The sequence below is a fragment of the Panthera pardus genome, unplaced genomic scaffold (assembly GCF_024362965.1).
Source record: "Panthera pardus isolate Hobbes unplaced genomic scaffold, ASM2436296v1 HiC_scaffold_13, whole genome shotgun sequence".
NCBI classification, from domain to species: Eukaryota; Metazoa; Chordata; class Mammalia; order Carnivora; family Felidae; genus Panthera; species Panthera pardus.
The window spans coordinates 109,979,541-110,002,236 of NW_026526688.1; the positions used below are offsets into that span (position 1 = coordinate 109,979,541).

Consider the following 22,696-nt stretch of genomic DNA (forward strand, 5'->3'; position numbering starts at 1 on the left):
AATTTATAAGATTAGCAAGGTATGCACATTAGGGAAAGAACACCAGAACAATGTGAACAGATTGTGACATTTTAATAAACAACCTTGAATTTAATTTTAAAAGCATTGGAGAGCATAAAAAGTATGTTTTGTTGGAAACTAGATGGCTTCCCAAAGGTGAACTATAGGGAAAAAAGTGAATTAAGTAACTAAGTTGTAGCAGAAAGAGATGACTAAGTGTGGTGGCTCATATTTAGAAGCCCAAATGTTAAGGGTACATCCCCTGCCCGTGATTAGGAATAGAATGCTTTCAACAATATCTTTTTCAGGTAATTCAATAAATAATACCCCATTCACAGAAATGTTCTATATGCCATTAACATGCTGAGATGGAGAAATAAATAATATAGCTGAGAGAAACTGTCTTTGAGGACTCTGAGACACTAATCACACACTTTAAGCCTCATAATCTATGTAAAGGAAAACTTGAAAGAATGGACTTTATTCCTACAATTAAGTTAAATATTGTTTTATTCTCATTTGTTTCAAATAATTGTTCCAAATCAACACTAATTTATAGAGATACAGCATTAAAGAATTGTAAGAAGGGTGGGTCTTTGACATTTCATTATTTGTCTGTATATATGATTTTAAGATCTCAGATTATTAGGTCTCTAAATTACTTAAAGCTGATGACAGACTGAAAAAAAAAAGATCTTTCAGTAAATAGGGACGTAACTTATTCACCATTAGATTTTTGTCTTAAAATCAATGCATTTAACATTTGACAGTTACAAGTTTCATCATTAAAAATATTTTCATGGCTCTTTCAGGGACACCATTAGATTTTTATTGAGTTTTAGCACTCTGAGTTAGGATACCCAGAGTATTATTAAAAATTGAGTCTTTAAGGGCACTTGGGTGGTTGAGTTGGTTAAGCATCCAACTCTTGATTTTGGCTCAGGTCATGATCTTACGGTTTGTGAGTTCAAGTCCCACATCAGTTTCTGTGCTGACCATGTGGAGCTTGCTAAGGATTCTGTCTCCTTCTCTCTCTGCCCCTCCTCCATTTGCTTTTTGTATCTTTCTCAAAAATAAAGAGAAATGAAACTTTCAAGATAAAATGAAAGTTGAGTCTTTAGAATTGGACAGACCTGGGTTCAAATTCTGATTCTGTTATTACTGGCTTGTTAATCTTCCAGAGCCTCAGTTTCCACAACTAGTAAATGGGAATGATACTAATAATCTATCACATATACTAGTTATATGAGTTAAATAACACATAAAAATGTGTAATAAAATGCCAGAGTATAATAACTGCTAGCTATTGCTTCTACTAATACAAAATGGTGAACATATTACACATTGACCTATATTTCATTTATGCAAAAATATTTTTAAATATATGTATTATAAAGAAATAGAATTTTATTGTTTAAAAAATCATAAATCTGATAGCTCTAAGGAAAACATGAGTAAAGTTTTTAAAATTATGTTTGTTAAAGTGGTCTCCACCCCACCTCCAGCCCTTACATATATTTTCCTCTTCAAAGTGTTCCCTCACAAAGCAAGATGTAACAACAGATAAATAACAATATAGTCAAACACAAAATGCATGATGTGTGTCAACTTTAAGAACTAAAAAGGTCAGGGGTGCCTGGGTGGCTCGGTTGGTTGAGCATCTGACTCTTGATTGCAGCTCAGGTCATGATCCCATGGGATCGAGCTCTGCATCGAGGTCCACGCTGAGCATGGAGCCTGCTTAAGGTTCTCTCTCCCCATCTGCCCCTCTCCCTCCCTCTCTTTCTCTTAAAAAAAAAAAAAAAAAAAAAAAAAAAAAAAAAGAAGAAGAAGCCCAAAAGGTCAGAAGAGAGAGAGATCACTTTAGGATGATGTGGTAGGTTCAGTAGTCTCCTTCCTAAAATTTCATGTCCATTTGGAACCTGAGGATGTGGCATTATTTGGAGATATGTCCTTTACAGACATAACTAAGTTAAGGACCGAGATGAGATAATACTGGATAAACCCAATGTGAACATTCATATAAGAGACAGAGAAAGAGACACAGAGGAGAATGCCATGTGAAGGCATGCCATGTGAAGGTTGAAGCAATGTGTCTAAAAACCAAGGGATGAACACCAAGAATCACTGACAGCTACTAGAAGCTGGAGGAGACAAGAAAGACTCTTCCCTAGAGCCATTGGAGGTTAGTATGGCCCCACCATAGACTTTTCACTCCCAGAACTGTGAGAGAATAGGTTTGAGCCACTAAGTTTGTAGTAATTTCTTGTGGTATTCCTCGGAAATTCAGTAAAGCTGTTGAAGCACTCACTGAAGAAAGAATTGAAACTGATTATTTGTTCGGGCTCAGTTTTCATGGGCAGAGATTGTCAGTACTTCAGGAGAGAGGCTCATGTGTAAGGGGTCATGGAGGGCAGTAAAAACAATATGAAAGAGTAATAATCATCACTTATTTAGAGAATACTATGTGAAATAACTTGGCAATAGTACACGTTCATGTTGGTGAGCAATGGCAAACAGTCCAGAAAGAGAGTGTCTGAACATAGTGATAAAATCAAGAAGCTCAGACATTTTGTTATAGGCCTTGTAGGATTTATTTGTTCCTCCTATTTCCCCCTCTCTTGTATGATTGGTACATTTTTACATAGGAGTGCCTTTATAAGTCAACTAAGTTGGGTGCCCCTTTGTTTATTTCTGGGGGAAAAGATTGTAAGATCAATTCTAAGAATTGGTGTACCGAAACACAGGCTTTGTCTGGTTTGGCTATAAGCCTAAATTCTTTCCAGAAAAAAAAAGTACGCAAGTTTTGTTAACATTCGGGAAGTCTACTCTTATTTATGCAAAGGTGAAGGGAATAGCTGGATGCAGAATCTGTCATGGAATACAAGGAAGAAGTGAACAGCCTCACAAAGTGTCAAGTGTTCACAGCAGAAGTGTGTCCAATGGAGATAATAGCTGATGCCTCTACACTGCATCATAACACTGCCCTTCTGGAGTTCTCTTGATTATTATTAGTACACATCATTCCAGAGAGCCAGTGGAGAAGTTTGTACAAACCATCCAAACACAGGAATATACGGGGAAAAAACTTTTTTTACTTAAAAAAAAAAAAAAGGAAACAATTGTTTGAGTATGTGGGACAGGAGTCATGTTTCTACAGGTATTTTAGTTACATAAGTGTTAGGACCCCTGAGCCCCACTATATAACTTACTGCTGTGGAGCTGAGTCAGCAAAGGCGGGGATCAGCTCATGATCCTATGAAGATGTAGAGAATTACTCTTACAGCTCTGTTTTCGTCTGCACAGTACGATACTCTCGGACTGAATTCCCATTTCCACCTTTTCCTCCCATTTGCCTGCCATGTTGCTCCACCAGGACTTATTTATAATATGACTGAGCTATTATAGCAGCTTTCATACTGGGCTTACATTCTCCATCCAGCACTTAATGGCTGTGTGCTGTTGAGCAAACTACTTAACGTATTTAAGTCTTAGTCCTCTCATGTTCAGGTGAGCCCTTCCTCACCTGAAAAACAATGAGGGGAAATCCATAGCCTATCTCATGTGGATGCCATGGGGAGTAAATGAGATAATGCACCTAGCATTGCAGATGCTTAGCAAATATCTTCTCTTCCATCAAATATCTCCTTCCTTCCAATTTCTTCCTAATACACTCGTTTAGTGTATCATGGCTGGCTTAATCTTTGTAAAAATTAGATATGTTTCACTCATTAATCAAAATTTTTAATATGTCCTAATTTCCCAGACTTTTCAGTTAATAATTCAACCATTCCACAGCGAAGCCCGATATGTTTTAATGCATTAGCCAAACCGAATGACTGGATTATTTTGCCACTCTGTATCTCTCTCTTGCACTTTCCTATCTCAGGACCTTCCATACTTCCACACTCTTCCTCTACTCTCTAAAATCTGTGTCACCTTCCTATTGATCTCTCCATTTCAGCAAGTCCACGGCACTGTGCCAGGTCTCTCCTCCTGACCTTCCAGGACAGATATGAACAGTGATGGGATAGTGCCTGCAGTTACACTTCATTTAACTTCTACATTATCTCTCCATATATGTTTCTAACGGCATGCCCTATGCCCACCTTTGATTCCCCTGTGGTACAGGGATAGAACTTTATAGATGATAACATCACTTTTACTATCTGTGGACTGGATTCATGAGTGGATATCCTGATTGCTATAACAAGTTAGCTTGAAAGGACATCTACACTTGGCTTGAATATCCTTTTGAATTTTGAAACACTACTATCAAAACAGATTTTTTAAAAAGGCAGGAATTGACTAATACCTTCAAAACACACGTGGCTGCACCTCGTCCATATGGATAATAGGTTCCACAAAAACATTTTAAGCACACAAAACATTAAAGGGTTGGCAATGTCAACCAGCCAAGTTTCTTTATACTAATTCTTGCACTAAAAGTTACTTCACAATACTCAAATACTGTATATCCTACACATAAAAATTATTCAACTTGAATTTCTTTCTCGGAAAAAAATGTTACTAAGCGTTTGGCTATGTCTAAAAAAAAGAAAGCTTCTTCTCTCACTGTAAAAGATATTCTTGATCATTAGCCAATATTTCTCTCAAATCAATACTTTTATCACTAATAACTCTTAATCTATAAATTTTTTAACAAAAGTACACAAGATGTTATAGCTACATCTTACATTATGCAATGAGCAGCTCCAAGAAGCTGTTTCACATAAATGGAATTTCTATAAACCCACTAAGTACTCTGAATGCATTAGCTATCAGAATTATTTAATAATTATGTAGGAAATAAGGAAATTAAATAATCACTAATTTATTTGATCTATAAATTCAGATTTTCATGTAGCAGATTTGCTTAAAGTGGTGCCAAATGTACCTTGAATCTTTCTCAGTGGATAGAATATCTTATTCATTTTTCCCTATATGCCAAAGCTGCCCTAAATCATTTTAAGAGTTACTTTTTCTTTATTCCTAGCTACCTTAATAAATCACATAATAGCTATCCATTTCATATATTTTTAGCCATATCTAAAACTTATCTCCATCCAAGAAGGATATGAAATACAATCAGTCAAATCATCTTAGTTTTAACAGGTTCATGCTAGTTAAATGTCAACTTATCAAAGAATTATTTTTTTTCTCTGAATTTGTATTCTAACAAGAGACCTAGTTACGGAAAAATATTTATATATAATGCTCATTAGGTAATTTAATTCTACTAATAGGTCTCAACAATTTAATTCTAATAATAGGTAGCAAACTCATTAGTAGTAAAAGCAGGTTATGGCTTTAAGCTTCCAAGTTAATAAAATCCACACACTCACATGCACACATACACAACTCCATCCGTATTAGACATGCTATTTCAAAAGAAACAGATTAGTATTAGGCACCCAGATTTAAATAGCAGGGAAGTTGCTTCTCTCCAGTTAAGAAAAATTAAAAGCAAAAAAAAGCTTTCACTCCAATCCCTTCCTCTAAAGATACCTGAATCACTAAGCGCTTCCCCATCAATAAAGTTGTCACCGAACTGTTTAAAAGCTGTTAAGAAAGATGACCCCAGAAAACAAAATATGATGCGCATATATGGATGCTGAAAATTAGCTGGCAAGTGTTAGGAAGGAACACAACATTATTATAATACTTGGAACTACTACCTTTGGCCATTATTTATTTACACTAATACAGTGACCAAACGTGCTCAGTCTTGTCGTAAGTTCTTACAAAAGCTGAGATACGTCGGTGCCTGTTACCAGTAGGTGAACAAATTGGTTCCAAATAACATCTCAAGTGAAGTTTTACTTTATGGTTCTATCTTGAGGAACCTAAAAATCTGCTTCTAATATTTCTTAGTAAAAGCAGTTATTATTGACACAAGTACTACGATCTATGGCAATAATTTTTCAAACATATACATTTGACCAAAAGCTGTACTATTGAAATTTGGTTGCATGCTTCATTACGTACCTCATTAGCTGCATGCATGATTTTTTGGCAGCGATATTTTTGTTCAAGGAAAGTCAGCTGCTCTAACTGAAGTGGAGGTAGGGAGCAACACACTCCCTACCCCACTGGTATTACATTCCAATACCCCATCCTCCTGCCAGGCAGACCCTGGTGCTCCTTTTAGAGCCCTAGCCTCTCACACTTTGAAATCCACCACCTTAGACACTTTTTATCAACTCTAAGACTATACAGGACATATGCGATGACTTAATCAAATTGTTATGTTGAATTAGTATGCCTTACTAATTTTAACCTTATCTAAGCCTCCTTTCCTCTGGACTTAAAATATATTCTGTTCATTGGAACCAATCAGAAACAGAGATTGCTCGAGATACCATTGAGAAAGTATACTTTTAAGGGCTTTAAGAGTAACTTTGAAAGTGTATTTTAACATAATTAAAACATACATTAATAATAATTGTATTATCAGGCAGATTTTTTTTCCACAGTTGGCCAATTTCCAGTGCCTTTCCACTTTTTCAGTCCTGTCATTTAGTAACACATTAAAGATAATACCCATTGAAAAAACAGACTAATTGCTATCCTCTCTGCCCCAAATGGCAAAAGTGTATGTTCTGAAACAAGGGTGAAAAAGTGATTTTAAATGTTAAGATGCTGTCACTCATACTCACTGCACCAGCTTAGTCCCTGAGAAAAAGGATGGCTTGCTTGTCTTTGTGTAAGAGAGTGACAGATGTCACAGAAACTGAATAAAATTCTTACCCTCTTCATCAGAAACATCAAGAACCTCAGTCATCGTCTCAGGAACATTTAGCTTGTGTTTTTCCGTAATAGTCTGCAAAGGAAAAAAAAATCATTAATATGCAAGTTAAATTCCAACACAAGAGCAAAAGAATCACAGAGGAGGTCACATGGACAGCCTCAGCAAGCCATCCGTCCCTGGGCATTTCATCTTCCCACATGCATGTTTGGAAGCTTCTTTTCTTATTCTCTTTCATGAAAATTCCTTTGTTCTTTCTGAAGGTATACGATCATTGACTCCAGTGAAGTTGTACAAGAGGAAGTTCATTATTTTGAGTACCTTTTTGAAAATAAATTCTTTAGCAATGGCATTAATAATTAGTCATATTGAGAAAGCAGATTAACGTTTTCAGGGCTTCCCTAAAACAAACTGAGTGATGTCTCCAGAAAAGCTTTAAAAAGAAGCAATGAACATATGTAATTTGTTAAAAACAAAGCCATCGGAAAAGAAGTTGCAAACAAGGTGAAAGACAAACTGGGCAGAAAATGTGACGCATGTCTTCTGGGACCAGAGGATCCATGGGTCTACGGTTCTGGTTTGTCGCTTGTATGCCTTCCACCAAAGCACTCCAGAGCTGTCAGGGCCACTGCCTGCCATTCCTGATAGGCAATGGAAGGTTAAGAGACCAGGTTCTGAAGACTGGCTACCTGGGTTCAAATTCTAACTTCATCATTTATTAGCTATGAGGCACAATTTCCCTGATATCTCTGTGCCTCAATTTTCTCATGTGTAAAACAGGGATAATAATACTAGTTCGCAAAACTGTTATGAAGATTAAGTGAAATAATGTAAATAAGAGTTCTAAGAACAGTGCTTGGAACATGTTAGCACTCAAATACCTGCAGGCATAACATCATTATTATAACTGTAATTCAATATTAAATTCATCGTAAAACTGAAGAGGCTCTGAAGTTTTTAGTCATTCAAGGCACTCAAGAAACATTTAGAATGCCTACTGCATACCAGGCACTGTTTCAGACATCAAGGATATTACATAGTTAAAAAAAAAAAGACAAAAATTCAATCTCACTACTTGAAATATCACCTAAAGACAGTCAAGTCTCAAGCTCATATCTCTAGTGTCTGCACTGAAAATGTATTAAGTGCATCGACTGGCATTTTAACAGGAACTCTAAGTCAAATTTTTAATTAAAGCCACTAAAATACAATAATAAACAGCTTGTCTCGGGATGTTAAACTTTGCTACATAAAGAACAGACTTGTTTTAATGGCTCCAATGACCCTATCACCAGTTCTTTTCTTTCCCAAAGCAGTAGCGAACTTCAAATATGTTTACAGGGTAAGTCAACTAATTTGAAAATATATTCACATATACATGTATATCTGTGTGTCTAGAGGGACTGATGAACTCACAGTGCGATACTACCTGCCCTTTCAGTGGTCCTGTATCTCCTCCGAGAAAAAGCAAGACAAAGTGGCTCAGAAGAGCCAGGTATTGTAGAAAGGAGAGGCAGGGAGGCCTCATCTCTCACTCCATGTTACAGTCATGTTCACAGGTAACGTTCTCTTATACCTCTAAGTTTTTCCATGTATTCTTTCCTCTACCAGAAACATTCTTCTCCCTCTTTTCTTGGGCTCATATTAGAAGTAACTTCCATGGAGAAACATTCCCCAATCCGCCCTGATGAATTTTTTTTTTTTTAACTGTGACTATCCGCTGTTATGTACTGTTACAACTACATCATACACAGCTGTATGTGCCTTTATCTGCTCCCACAGAAGAGCGTGGGTCATTAACGATATGATTGTTTCCACAGAACCTGAACCATAGTTAAGTGCTTCTCAAATATACACTGAATAAACCAATGATACACAATTATGCAAAATATGTTTTAAATCCACATAACCACTGAATAGACTTTCTTTTGGGTGACAAAACAGTTAAAGAATGGGAAGAAACTGAGAAGTCTCATGTCATCCCAATGAAGCCACAGTTGAAGATTAAACTACTAAATTCAGCTTTCCTGCATGTTGCAGATGGCGTTTAAAGAATTCCATAATGTCTTATTCACCAAAAACAAACTAAACTTTAGGAAAAACAAAAGCACCCATTCAAAATTCTGGATAACAGGTGGTCAATAAATATTTGTTAAATGAACAAACTTAAGAGGACTATCATCTACTTATTTCTATATTAGTTTATAAATTTAACATGAATAGACTAAAACCTATGTTTTATATCAAAGGTTTTCAACTGTAGCTGCTAATTAAAATCAGAGAAAATTTTAAAGCACTGTCACTTGGATCCCATTACAGAACAATTAAATAAGAACCCCTGAGGGCCCAGCTATGAGTATTTTTATTTTTATTATTTTTTAAGTTTATTTATTTTGAGGGAAATTGAGAGAGACAGAGAGAGCATGCAATTGAGCAGGGTTGGGGAAGAGAGAGAGAGAAAGAGAGAAAGAGAAAGAGAAAGAGAGAGAGAGAGAAAGAGAGAGAGAGAGAGAGAGAGAGAGAGAGAGAGAGAGAGAGAGAGAGAGAGAGAGAGAGAGAGAGACAAGAGAGAGAGAGAGAGAGACACAAGAGCGAGAGAGGATCCCAAGCAGGCTTTGTAATCATGGTACAGAGCCTGACAGAGGGGCTCTATCTCACAAACTGTGAGATCGTGAGTTTAACTCAAGAGTCAGAGCTCAACTGACTAAACCATCCAAGTGCCCCAACTATGAGTATGTTTAAAAAGCTGTTCAGATGGGTCTATTGTGAGCTCAAAATGGAACCCATTTGGAGAAGGGTATAAACTGCAAAAAGTGATTTGCATTTAAAATAGAGGAAAGAGACAGTGACATCCTATTAAACTATGATATTCTATTAATTTTTAAATAAGATTCTCAGTGTAAATGATTTAAAAATGTGAAGGGATATCTACTATACTAGACTACACCAGAAAGTTTATTTTGCAGAAATGTTCTAGAGTATTTGCCCTTCAGAGGTCATGTTCCACAAGAGGATGCTTCTGTATTTGAAAATAAGTGACAGAAATATTTTTTAAATGATGAAGTTAACTTGCCTGATATTCTTAGTTTGTATCTTCAGACACTGATAATAGGACTGTATTTTCTTTGAATTTATAAGAGTGGAAATAGCTTTGCTTTAGTTTGGTCATTGAATACTATCAAAGTTATTATCAGCAAATATAGGTGGCAATCAAAAATTAACACACAGTGATCACATTGGTCAAAGATATTTTTCCGTAAATATAGTAAAAATGCCCTCCACATGCAATGTAGTCAATATAGTATGCATTTGTTCGTGATGTAGTGCTTGACCTTTAGAAGGCCATCAATAAATACATGTCAAATGCACAAATAAGCCCTCCTACTTATGAGTAATATTATAAGAAATGAATACATATTTCCCTTTAAAAAGAAGTGTCCTTTGAAAACTTGATTATCAAAACATAAATATATGGTTTCATACAAATGCATCTGAATAGTACATAGAAAACAAGGATATAATTAAATGATCACGGGCTTCTCCTCCTGCTATAGAATCTAAGATTCTGTAATCAAGATTAGAAACCACTCCAAAGTTAAAATGGTGCACAAGGCACAAATTTAATCCTATGTAATTAAATGAGATAATATGGCAATATAAACAGGATATGATAGATGGAAGGCTTAACAATGAGTTTTTAATATGCACTATGATGTGGGAAAGATGTAAAAAATAAAACAGGCGTCCTTAACGTGCTGTTTTGTGAATAATAGATAATATCTGGTTTCTTTTAAGCAAAAGAAAGTGTGTTTCACTGACCTCTACTTCGCCCACATCCCTTGTCAACCATTTCCTTTGTATCACACACTCACCAAGTCACCACAGCACGATGAGTGGTCTTGGCTAGTATGCCACCTGCTAATGCCCACACACAACGGCTCCCATCAGTGGAGCTACGGGCTAAATTTGGTTTTGTTCCCAAACCTATTTATACCAATTGTACATGTTAACAGAATGCCTGTAATAATTTAAATAGTATGTAAATAATATTTTTCTATAAAAACTAATGAAAATGGTTTGGAAATCTCAACATAGGTGAGTCACCAAAAATAAGTGCTACTCAGGTCTGGCTGAAACAAGTCTACAGAAGATTAGAAAGAAAAAAAAAAGTATGTCAAAAGTTTAAAAAGGTTCTGCACTCAGCATAGTGTTGCTTTATGATAATATACTTTGCTTTAAGTATACATTGCTTTAAGATAATATACGTGATAATGTTTAAGCTTTAAGATAATATACGTTGCCTTAAGATAATATACTTGATAGTATTTAGATCAAGATATAGTTATCAAGATATAGATACTATCTATTAAGATACATCAAGACATACTATCAAGATATAGATATAGGATATATACACAAATAAAACATAGTATGTCATAATGATGTTTTTTTTGCGCAAGAATGATCATTTAGCCTTCTTTTAGTCAATGGACCTGTATTCAAAAAAAGATCTTGACTCCACCTCAAAAGGTGTCAGGTAACTTCAAATGGATTTATTGCATTGCTGTTATTATGATTCCTGTTTGAAATGACTTACAGCATTAGATAAGATTTAGGACACTGCATATTTACATTTCCTTAATTTCTTGTCAAAAATTTCCCCAATGTTTAAATGCTAATGTAAATATAATGTCATTTTTATTTTAGTAGCTTATTCAGTAATTTATGATGTCATTGTTATTTTAGTAGCTGAATCAGTAATTTTTAGTCTACACAACAGTGATTATATGCAACTTAAAACACGATCATTTCTGAAATTATGTAAATAACACAAATAATCAATGACAGCTGATCAATAAGTAGAGGGATGAGTCATAGCTCAGTCTTCCAAACTGCTTTAGGTAATTGAGCTTGTCGGCTTCTGATGCCAGAAATGTGTCCCCCACACTTGGATGTCCATTCTGGCAAACACACAATGATTGTAATCCTGGGAGAATGCTAAACTGCCTCACATCCCCCACTGGGTCTTACAAAGTAAAGTTAGAAAAGCAAAGGTTAAGGAAACAAACCACAACTCCAGAATGTCTCAGAAATTTCTGAAGCAGTGGCTTCTCCCTTACAGACTGCCGCCTTACTCTTCTCTCTACACAATGACTTTATTCATACTTTGGGGGAAAGAACTCTGGAAGGAGGATTAGCATGGGAAACTTTCTTTCATGGAAGAGAACTCACATGGCTGCTCAAATGGCACATCGTATGAATCTACTTATGTGAAATTTGTACATTTGTTGTGTAGCTGTAATTCAACTATTACACTTAAATGGTGGTAACATTAAATTTAATTTTATTAATTTTACATAATTATTAAATGGTCTCTGCTATTTGCCTATTCACCAGTGAGTAGTTCCAAATTGTCCTTAGTGAATCTGCAGACTTTAGAAAATAATATTGAATATGATACCTCCAGGAAAATCAACAAAGAACACTATTGAAGTGGGTTGTTTTTAATAGAAAATAAGGTGAAAACACTTCTTTTAAAAGAAAATTTTAATGTTTGTTTATTTTTGAAGGAGTGAGAGACAGAGCATGAGCGGGGGAAGGTCAGACAGAGAGGGAGACACAATATCCGAAAGCAGGCTCCAGGCTCCGAGCTGTCAGCACAGAGCCCGACATGAGGCTTGAACTCACAAACCGTGAGATCATGACCTGAACTGAAGTCAGATGCTTCACTGACTGAGCCACCCAGGCACCCCTAGATTAAAATACGTCTTTCACAAAATTCATGTTAAGCTACTTTTAGTAAAGTCAAGATCAGTTACATCAGAGTGATTAAGAACATGGTCTTCAGAATCTCACAACCTAAATTTGAATCCTAGATCTACCCTCAATGCCTGCCATATCTGTAATCGCTAAATATTAATTTTTAATATCATTAAAATTATGTTAACATGTGATAACATGCTTCACATAACAATATGTGAAAAAAGTATGAATGAAAATCTCTTCCTAAAGAGAGGAAGTGCAAAGTAAGAAGGCCCACATAATAAACAGGAGTAAGTTCGTATTTTCAATCCTTAATCCCAAATTCCATTTCACGAAACAATAAAACTCACAATTCTAAGAGAAGAATTCAATACCGAGAGGCAGAGAGCAAAAATAGGGCAGCATCAAAACATGTTACCAATAAAATTAGCTATTTAGATAAAGGGGGTACTTGTTTAGTTACTGTAGGCAATGACTTCTCATCCCAACTAAAAACAAACATGCTATTATGTTTTACATTTGTTTGTTGGCTTTTTACCTAGAAACTTGATTTCTAAGTATAGTGGTTGTGATTGAGGAAATGCTCAGCTAGGCAGTGTAAAGAATCATAGTTACCAGAAAAAATAAAAAGCCCACAGCTCTAAGAGTAGTTTTCGTATTCCACTAGAGCGTATCTCTACATGTGGTAGAGATATGACCACATGTCTAATTTCTGAAAGGTATCTGAACTTGTTTAGTGATAGCATTTAGCAAGCTAATTGCTCCTGTTTTCAAATATAGAACTATACAGTTAAAATCATTCACTCTAAGTAATATTTATGAGCCTAGAATCCCTTTGAAACCAGACACGTAAGTCCCACAGTTCTGTTGATGTTAAGGAAGAATTTATACTCTTACAAAACATGCCTCATTCTCCACTCCCATTAAACTTTAAGCTGCTGGTTGGGGAGGGGAGGGGGTTGGTGGTGGTAATGTTTTCACCACTAACGACTCTTCAGTACTCAGCACAGACCCCAGGGCATATTTTTTATCTAATAAATATTGAAAAAATGAGCTACTTAAAGAAATGAATGGAAAAGCAGATCAAATAGGAAAAAAAAAAAAAAAAAAGCAAGCTTGCCATCTAGTGGTCACTTGATAAAAATGTATGTACGTGATAACCAGAGCATGGAAAAGCTAATAAAGTTGACAGAAAACATGACTTCTAAGAATTGATGTGCTTGGCCACTAAATCTTGCCACTAAAGCAAGATTTTACTTATCTGTGATTTATACATTGTTTCAAAGTTTCCAAATAAAGACACATATTATAGGTTCCTAATATGAAGATTTTCCTCTTCTAGTAATCATCTAGTAAGAAAAAGCCATTAAGATTCAACCACACATAATTGAGAAGTACAGTGATAGGCAGTGGCAAGACTTGTTTTTTCTCCTATATAATTTATTGAAGCTATACCTTAAATCTTTAAACAAAACATTGTGGTGCACTAGCTGAAGGTTTTAAGATTCTGCTTGAGAAAACAAGCAGTACTATTCTCTCCCATCTAAATTCAGGCTGTGTCTTGCAGTTCATTAATAAATCATACTCCACTCTATTTAAAATTTCACATCAAACCAACTGTATTCCATCTACCTCAATGTTGACAGGGGCTTGGTGTCAGTCTGAAGAATAAAATTCCTTTCTTTTTCCACATATCTATCAAAATAAACAAGTGTTCTAAAACTATATGCATCATTGCTCGCTTAAGACATTTACTAGAACCCCATCCAGACTTTTTTTGTGTTGATTTATGATCTTATTGTCTCTAAAGAACATCTAATGTTCTACTGTCGCTCTATTTTTCTATTTTAAAAAGAGAAATTAAAGAGCTGTTGTTCTTAGAGTTCATGCTTAAGAAAAAAAGGTTAAGAAGTAAGTTCAAAGAGAATAGCACTTCCACTTTCGGCTGTGAGTCTCCCTCTTCCGAGGCCTCCTTTAAGCTTTGCTCCAACTGAACAGTAAGAGAGCCTTACAACTCACTATTACCATAGCCTTCACTCTCCTAGAGCTTCTCTGGCAAAGGGCAGTGATTATCACCGCTTCTCCTAAAGAATCAGCAGTCATATTCAAAGCAATACAAAAAAATTAAGCATATATATATATATACTCTGTCATGATACAGATATAGTTTACCTACTAAGTACAATCAATTTTCTTTTTCAGCAAAGGAATAATCAGAAATAAGAAAGTGAGGATGAACTGTTCTCACGGGAATGCATTTGATCCAGTCATGAGCCCAGCATCTGGAGGTTGAGGGTCTTTCCAGAGGCTGGAGTGACCTCATGGCTAAGATCAGAAGTTTGCTGTGGAGTGTCCTACAACTGTGCCCGCAGTAGGTGTCACACCCAACTACAGTGAAAGGGCAGAGCAGCGAAACGACAAAGAAGTCAGTCCGGGGCAGTGGGGGGGGGGGGGGGGGAGGGGGGGAACTAAATATAATAAAATTATGTTTACATTTTATATGGGTTGATGTTAACTAGAGGAAGCTAAAACCCCTGTATCCATTGTGTAAATGTATTTATTACATCTGCATACTTCTATGTTCTGCAATATAGTCACCAAAAGAAGTTCAAAAACCAAAAGCTCAACGCGTTTTATACGTGAAAAGTGTGTGGCTTGAAAACCAACACAATGGAGCCAAAGCCCATCAGTTCCTTTTACTCACCGTGGTGGTGGTGGTGACCTCCTCCGTTACAACCTTCAGGGTGTCGACCACGGAGATGTAGCCCAGACGCTTAGCAATCGCCAAGGCAGTGTTGCCATTCTGGAGACAGTGAAAGAGAGAAAGAGTGAGAACTGAGAGGGAGGACTGCGCCCTGAGCCAATGAGCTCACCGGCTGCTCCGCATGAGCCAGCATTTCCTTCCAAAACAAGGCACAGCTTAGGAAAATCACTAGTTTTTACCATTACAGCTGAATCTCTTTGTAACTTCTTTAGACTATAGCCCAGGTCACCATGGTAACACAACAAGCTGCATCTGCCTGCTCTTCTAATAAGAAGCACTTGACGCTTTAACCCTAAGGTTGTCAAACATCCCAACAGATAATGCACTGTGTTTAGGAAAGTACCTCTTGATCGGAGAAGGATGCCTCCAAAAATTATTAGCAAGTATCAAATATTCTTACTCCTCATCAGAGGTCAGGCCATCTGCTGCAGGTAAGATGTTACCACAGGGAACTCAGTAACATATTTAGCTACAGCTGTGCACACAGCTCACGGTGCAGCAAAATAGCGCGAGCCAGCAACTCAGGCTCCAGCCCAGGCCACTGGGGATCCCGGTTTGTTTAATTGCACCGCTTAGTTTACATTTCAATGGCTCCACATCCCGAAGAGCTTTGTCTAAGCCAGCAGCCTCGCAAACTGTGCTCCCTTAAGAAGGCCGGGCGGGAGGGGCGGACTCGCGCTCACATCTGAGCGCCAGCTGTAAGCAGAGCACGTTCCAGCAGCCTAGACGCAGGGCCCCACTCCCCCGAGAGAGAGAGAGACGGCCCGAGTCGGGCCCACGGCTCTCCCTCCCCGGGAAGCACTACCGGAGAAGTCACGCTGATTTCTGGAAAGGCTTTCCAGAAATCCCGGGCTTTCCAGAGTGCGGGGGTTTATCGAAGGGGGATGTGTCTGAACTCAGCTCAGACAAGGGGCCGCCAGGGCGGCAGAGGAGGAGGAAGCAGCAGCGTGGTGAGGGGCAGCCGGCGCCTGCCTTACCGCGGTCGTGGCGTTGGGCTTGGCCCCGTGCTGCAGCAGGACGTTGATGATGTGCGTGTGGCCCTGCTGGGCGGCCTGGTGCAAAGGCGTGTAGCCGTTCTGTGGGTGACGGTGGCGACGATGGCCCGACCATAGATTTGCAGCGGGAGAAGGAAAACTAGGTTAGCCTTCATTTTGAGTCTCTTAGTCTTATTTACAGCAAATCCATCAAGGATGCCTTTTATTTGGAGCGCAGTATCACCACCACCCCATTTCTCACCGGCAAATACTCCCTCTCACCTTATGGTCTGCTAAACGAAGAGAAAAGACTAGCTGATGAAATAGACTAACAAACTCCAAATTATAGCTATTATTATATGTTAACTAATTAGCATTAAAAATGGGTATGCTGAGAGATTTCTAATGACAGAAGGGCATTATCACAATGATTTCTTCCCGGGGGAAAAAGAAAGAGTAAAATCTCAAAATCTTTTTAACGGAAAGATGCACAGGATATTTTCACAAGCCACTGCTTGTTTGTTAGGACTTTTCTAATAATCTTTGGGCCAGCGTTAGGGGTTCTAAACCAACGAAAGTAAATCGAAATCTTCCTTTCAGAGAGCAGCTTTGACCCAAGAAGAGCACACTTAGAGAATGGAACATTTCGTTGAAAGCTGAGTGGCCCACTTTCAACAAAAAATGACTTTAAGAATTAGGTTCTTTTTAACATCCTAGTCTGAACTTCCTCATAGCTGAAAGCTCTGTAATCCGTGATTTGTGAGGAGCTGCTGGTGAGGTTAGTGGGAAGTCAGTCTTGCTCAGGACTCCAGCGGGTGGCAGGTAAGACACAGGTTGGTTGCATATTCATGTTAATTAAACAAAGGGCGCCAGAATCCTTGGAGGCACAACAAAGCATTACTATCTATTATTCATTGAACATTCACTTTGTGCCGGATACCAGACCTTATATTTGTCTTTTAATCTTTGTTATCATCCTAAAAGTGAAGGTGCTTGGTACATAGTTGGTGTCCCATAAATAATGAGTGACTGAATGAATAGATGATTGAATAAATGAATATTTTTCTTCCTGTGTCAGAGGTGATTAAATGGAAAACAACAGTTAAATCATTTCTTTGTGATCATTCTAGGTTCAGAACCTGTATAGATCACAGTGGCCAATGGCTATCAGACTACTTTTTTATTATCTCCCTGCCTCATCCTGATAAAATTTCATCTATATATTTGAGACCCCATTGTCTGGGTTCTGAGTAGTCGATTCATACCATGAACTTGTAGGAATATATATCCCTTTATCTAGTGTCACTGCTGCCTCGTGACCAATACTACTCCTATCTACATGAAGTGTCTGTATGCACAAGGTGCCACATGATTCCTTCTATGCTTTTGCTGTGGCCCTTTTGTCCATGGGGATGTCCCCACATGTGTGTGAGTCTATCAGTCTGAGAGCCTTTCAGTCTAGAACATCATCAGCCCTGCCATGTTTGCTATTCATCCCTGCAATGGAATCACCCCAGGCAACCTGGAAATATAAACCGATTACAGGGACTCTGCTCTCAAATAAAGTAATTCATGGACATCTGAGAAGCATAAAGTAGTGATATTTTTTTTTCCCAAAAATTCTTCCTTTCCATTGTGTTTACAAATGTTCCACCAACCAAATTTAGTTCACCTCTTCAGTATCAACCAAGTTCAACAAGCATTTACTAACCACATGTTATGTGCTAAATAAGATACACTGTGCTTCCATAAATTAATAATGTCAGAGTAACATTCTTGCCCCCAAGAGCTCACATTTTTCAAGTTGTCAATGGACATCATAGCCAGGAAAATGTCTCCCGGGCCTGACTTAATTTAACCTTTACCTGAAGCTTCTGGTGCATGAGTATATTTGCTAGGGAAGTCTGGAGGAACTCAAAAACTTTTACATGAACATTTGGTTGCAGCTTACCCATGGTCTTAGGCCCATTCTGCTAGGAGCTCTTGACCCAGTTCTACCAACTTTTAGCATATCCCAAAACCCCTCTAACCCTTCATTTTCTCATTTGCAAAATGGGAATGGCCAAGATTTCAAGTCTGGTGAAGGATCAGATGTGTTGTCTGTGTAACTTTGATTTATCTAAAGTTATATATGCTAAGAAACATTATTTTGGTATTTTTTTTCTTTCTCATTGAAGAATTCTATGATCTTTGCATAATATTTCACAAAGAAAATTTTCTTTTACATGCTGAAGTTCTAAACCCTTTTCGCAAATTGATCATATAATTAACCAAATCTGGGTTACCTCAAGCTGATGTTATAGCGTTTCATTTTAATTTTAAGCAACTAATAGTCCCATAAAACAAGTTCACTTTTCTAAGTTCTTATACCAAATCATGAATGTTTGAGGGGAAAGGCAGTACATATGTTTACATTTTCACAGCAACAAAACAAATTTTTAGTAACCATAGTTACATGAGATGTGAGGCAGAAAACATAAATCCTTTTCCAAAAATGCCATTTGATGTGAAAAAAATTCTGAAGTGTTTATTAAAAGAACATCTTTTGATTTATGTATCTGTCCACTCCTCTGAAGACATATTAAAAGAAATATTTTCTTCCAGAAGCAAGTCAAATCTACACAGTTCAATTTTTAAAAACTTGAAAATTTTAAATGAGATTTTTCTCTCAACCAAATGTCTATGTGATTGTATATCAAACCCCAAGTGGGTAAATGACGTTATCTAGACAATATGTCTGGCTTGTAAATCTTATTTCAACATTGACACACTTAACAAAAGTCTACAGTAACTGTTTTCAAGTTCCACCAAGGTCTCATTGCAGAGCTACCATTATTCCTCTCAGAAGACCTGGATTCCAATAAGAATGTCTGTCCTGGGGGCGCCTGGGTGGCTCAGTCGGTTGAGTGTCTGACTTCAGCTCATCTTTAGTTTGAGCATCGGGCTTGCTGCTGTTTGTGCAGAGCCGACTTTGGAGCCTCTGTCCCCGTCTCTCCCTGCTCCTCCTGCACTCATGCTCTCTCTCTCTCAAAAATGAATAAACATTAAAAAAAAAAAAAATGTCTTTCCTATACGCTTAAGTGTGATCTGACTCAGCAGAAATGGGATTGGGTGCTAATACCCAAGCATTCATCTTCGACCTTTTACATGATCTCCAAGTACAATTTCATGAAAAGTCCAGAACTGCTCAGAATCTAGGCAGCAGCTGTTCCTCCCAGAGTCACATGAGAAGTTTTGAATCTTAAATATCAATAGTAGTAGTTATGATTTTAAAAACAACTATTTTTCATTTGTAAATATGCTTATGTACAGACATGATTGTGCTTCTGCTTCTAAGAGGATATAAGACTAACTTCCAAAATTTACGTTTCTAATTATTAGCATCTTTGAACGATGACTTTGAACTCTTGAATGCGCTCACACTAATTTAGTCAAGCCCACTCACATAGCTGCGATAAGGAATTTCTGATATATAAACTTAAATGAACAAACATGTAATTACATATTTCTTTGGACCAAAGAACCTGGAGCTGCAAGTTACATTATGCATCGTAGCAGTAGCTATATTATTCACTTCTCTTTCCCTTGAAAAATTTGAGTGCCTGGAAGTATGGTGTCATGCTCCAACCTTGTTTTGCTGAGTAGGACCTTTCAGTTGCCACTAGAAAAAACATCTGGGCTCAGGTCAGCTCTGCATTATCCCTGAGAACTTGCAACCCAGGCCTTACACACCATTGCCTTACTAAGCATTACCACGTGATAGTCCAAATGTGACAGAGTTGGTGGGATTGGTGGGGATGTAAACTGATGCAACCACTATGGAAAACAGTATGGAGGTTCCTCAAAAAATTAAAAATAGGACTACCATATGGTTCAGAAATTCCACTTCTGGGTATTCATAAGAAAACTATAACATGAACTCAAAAAGATATCTGCACCCCCGTGTTCATTGCAACATTATTTATAATAGCTAAGATATGCAGCAAACTAAGTGCCCATCAATGGATGAATGAACAAATAAATACAATTGCACACACACACACACACACAATGTAAATCATTCAGCCATAAAAATGAATGAAATCTTGTCATGTGCGACAACATGGGTGGACCTGGAGGGCAACATTCTAAGTGAAATAAGTTAGAGAAAGAAAACACCATATGACTTCACTTCTGTGTGGAATCTAAACAAAACAAAATCCAAACTCATAGATACAGAGAACAAATTAATGATTGCTAGAGGCAGGGGGTGGGGAGTTGGGAGAAACAAGCGAAAGGTATCACAGGGTAATAAACATTTTTTAAGTGAAATACAATGGATTTAAGGTTTACATGATATTGAGTGTCCTGTGTTCAGCTATGTCCTCTGTATTTAGAGGGCGAGATCCTTCCCTCAAGGGTGAAGAAGAGGTGGTTAGAACATACCCAACCTTTTATCATGCATCACCAATAAAAACACAGAGATTTAGAGGTATGTACTGCTAATAAAAATGTTGTACACACACATTTAAATGGGAAGCACTATTGCTATTCACAGGGCGTAGTATAGGAAAATACTGTTGTGAGAAAGTGAAGCACTGATAAGCTAGTTTAGTTGTAGGGAAGTTATGAAGTGGTCGTCTGGCAACTTAGTTCAGGTCACAATATAGAGACTCGAAAACAAGGAAAAGGATGACTAGGTGAGAGAAGTCAAGAGAAGGATTTCATAGCATGGAATAAATGTCAGGTAGGAGACTGAATGATGACTGATAAGATTTTAGGTACAGTGAGTTGACATTAATGACCTATAGCGATGTAGAAGTTAGATCATTATGCCATAGCTTTGAGAGCTTTGGCCCTGAGGCAGACTGTCTGAGTATGAATTCCAATTCTTCCAATATATACTCTGTGACCTTCGATAAGTTATTTAAATTCACAGTGTAAAATGGAGATAGGACTAGCATCTGACTATGAGGTTATTTAGGGATTAAATGATTTAATATAAATAAAGTCATATATAATGTATATGTGACTCACAGCTTGCATTTAATAAATATTAGTTTAAAAATTAAAAAAAAAAAAGAAAGGCTCAGGGTCTAGGCTGCATGTCTACATTTCTTCATGTGGAAAGAGGGGGTGACAGGAAGACAGGCCAAGGCCTTGAAACAACATGAAGAATCAGCCAGAATATCAAAGTGTTCTAACAGGCTTTTATTGTATTCTGTAGTAAATTGTTAACTAGATATGAGCTACTTTAACTCTACAATAAAAGTAGTTCTGAAGCTAACCTACCTGGCTGTCAAAGGTTATGAGAATGAAAAGTCTCAAACAATTGTACAAAACTATATTGCTTATTCAAAATCACTTCAGAAAGAACTACAAAGAAAAAAAGTACATTTGTAGCTATGGTGAGCTAGTGAAGTGTCCACAAGGCAGAAGCTTTCTGCTTACAGAAAATAAAAATGAGTACACATATTTTACCTTGGTTTTTGCGTTGACATTCGCACCCTGCTTCAGAAGAAAGTTGACCATTTTCACATTTCCATAGTGACAGGCCACAATTAAAGGAGTGTAACCAAGCTAAAATAAATAAATAAATAAACAGACAGACAAATAAATAAGTACTCTTAATGGTTAATACTCAAGGAGAGAGGGATTAGGTAGAATTTCAACTATGGTATGATGGGTAGAAATTCTATTCCACTGTGTAAGTATTACTTAGCAGATTATTGACACTTTCTGTGGATACAAATATGGACTGAAGCAGATCCCGGAGCACATGGAACTTCAGCAAAAGGAATTAGACACGTGTGTGACTTCATCTGACAAAGGCCCAAGAGAGACACAAATAACTGAATCTGAAAACAGAGATGAGAGATGGAGTCTGATAGCCGGATGTGGAAGAGATACATGAAAAATGTAGCTTAGGTGGGCTTGAAAAGTTTCATGGCATAGAGAAGGAAAAGGCAGTTTAAGACCAAGGGCTTGGAGGCAAGTAAGCACAGGAAGAAAACAGCAAAGTCACCTTGACTGGCAGAAGCAATAAGGGAGAGAGGGTGGACTTAAGCCAGCACTGTTTTAAAGGGTCCTGATATCACCATCTCCATTTAGACTCGATTCCAGCAAAACTGGAGAACCGTTATAGATTTGTGAGCAAAACAGAGTCATAATTAATTCAGAATGGACTTTTGAGGAGAGGGGCTTAGACTTGGGTGACCTAAATGGGGGCTACTGGGAGTCATCCAGTTCAGAACCTGTCACAGTATTCAAGGTGATTTGCTTTACCTTTGTGTGAGCATCCTGGTCAGCCCCATGCTTAGTAAGAATGTCAGCAACATTCACTTTATCTTCCTGGGCTGCAAGGTGTAAAGATGTGAGTCCACTCTAAAGAGAGAAGGGAAGCAAATGGGTATATTTGGAAAAGAAAATATATTTCATCATCTATAATGTCATAGCTATTAAAAAAAT

General features: G+C 37.4%; 1 protein-coding gene across 50 annotated transcripts in view; it reads right to left on the bottom strand.

Annotated features, from left to right (window-relative positions):
• Window positions 1–22,696, bottom strand: part of ANK2 (ankyrin 2) — a 669,482-nt gene that overhangs the window by 70,733 nt on the left and 576,053 nt on the right. For 28 of the 50 annotated variants that reach the window (XM_053901311.1, XM_019418007.2, XM_053901328.1 and 25 more), the window contains 5 exons: window positions 22,514–22,612; window positions 21,710–21,808; window positions 16,253–16,351; window positions 15,216–15,314; window positions 6,751–6,823 (listed from right to left, as the gene is read on the bottom strand). In XM_053901311.1, the coding sequence (XP_053757286.1) occupies window positions 6,751–6,823; window positions 15,216–15,314; window positions 16,253–16,351; window positions 21,710–21,808; window positions 22,514–22,612 (469 nt within the window). Of the gene's footprint in view, window positions 1–5,508; window positions 5,563–6,750; window positions 6,824–15,215; window positions 15,315–16,252; window positions 16,352–21,709; window positions 21,809–22,513; window positions 22,613–22,696 lie in introns of all 50 variants that reach the window. The other 22 variants (XM_053901307.1, XM_053901312.1, XM_053901304.1 and 19 more) reach the window with 1 other exon arrangement.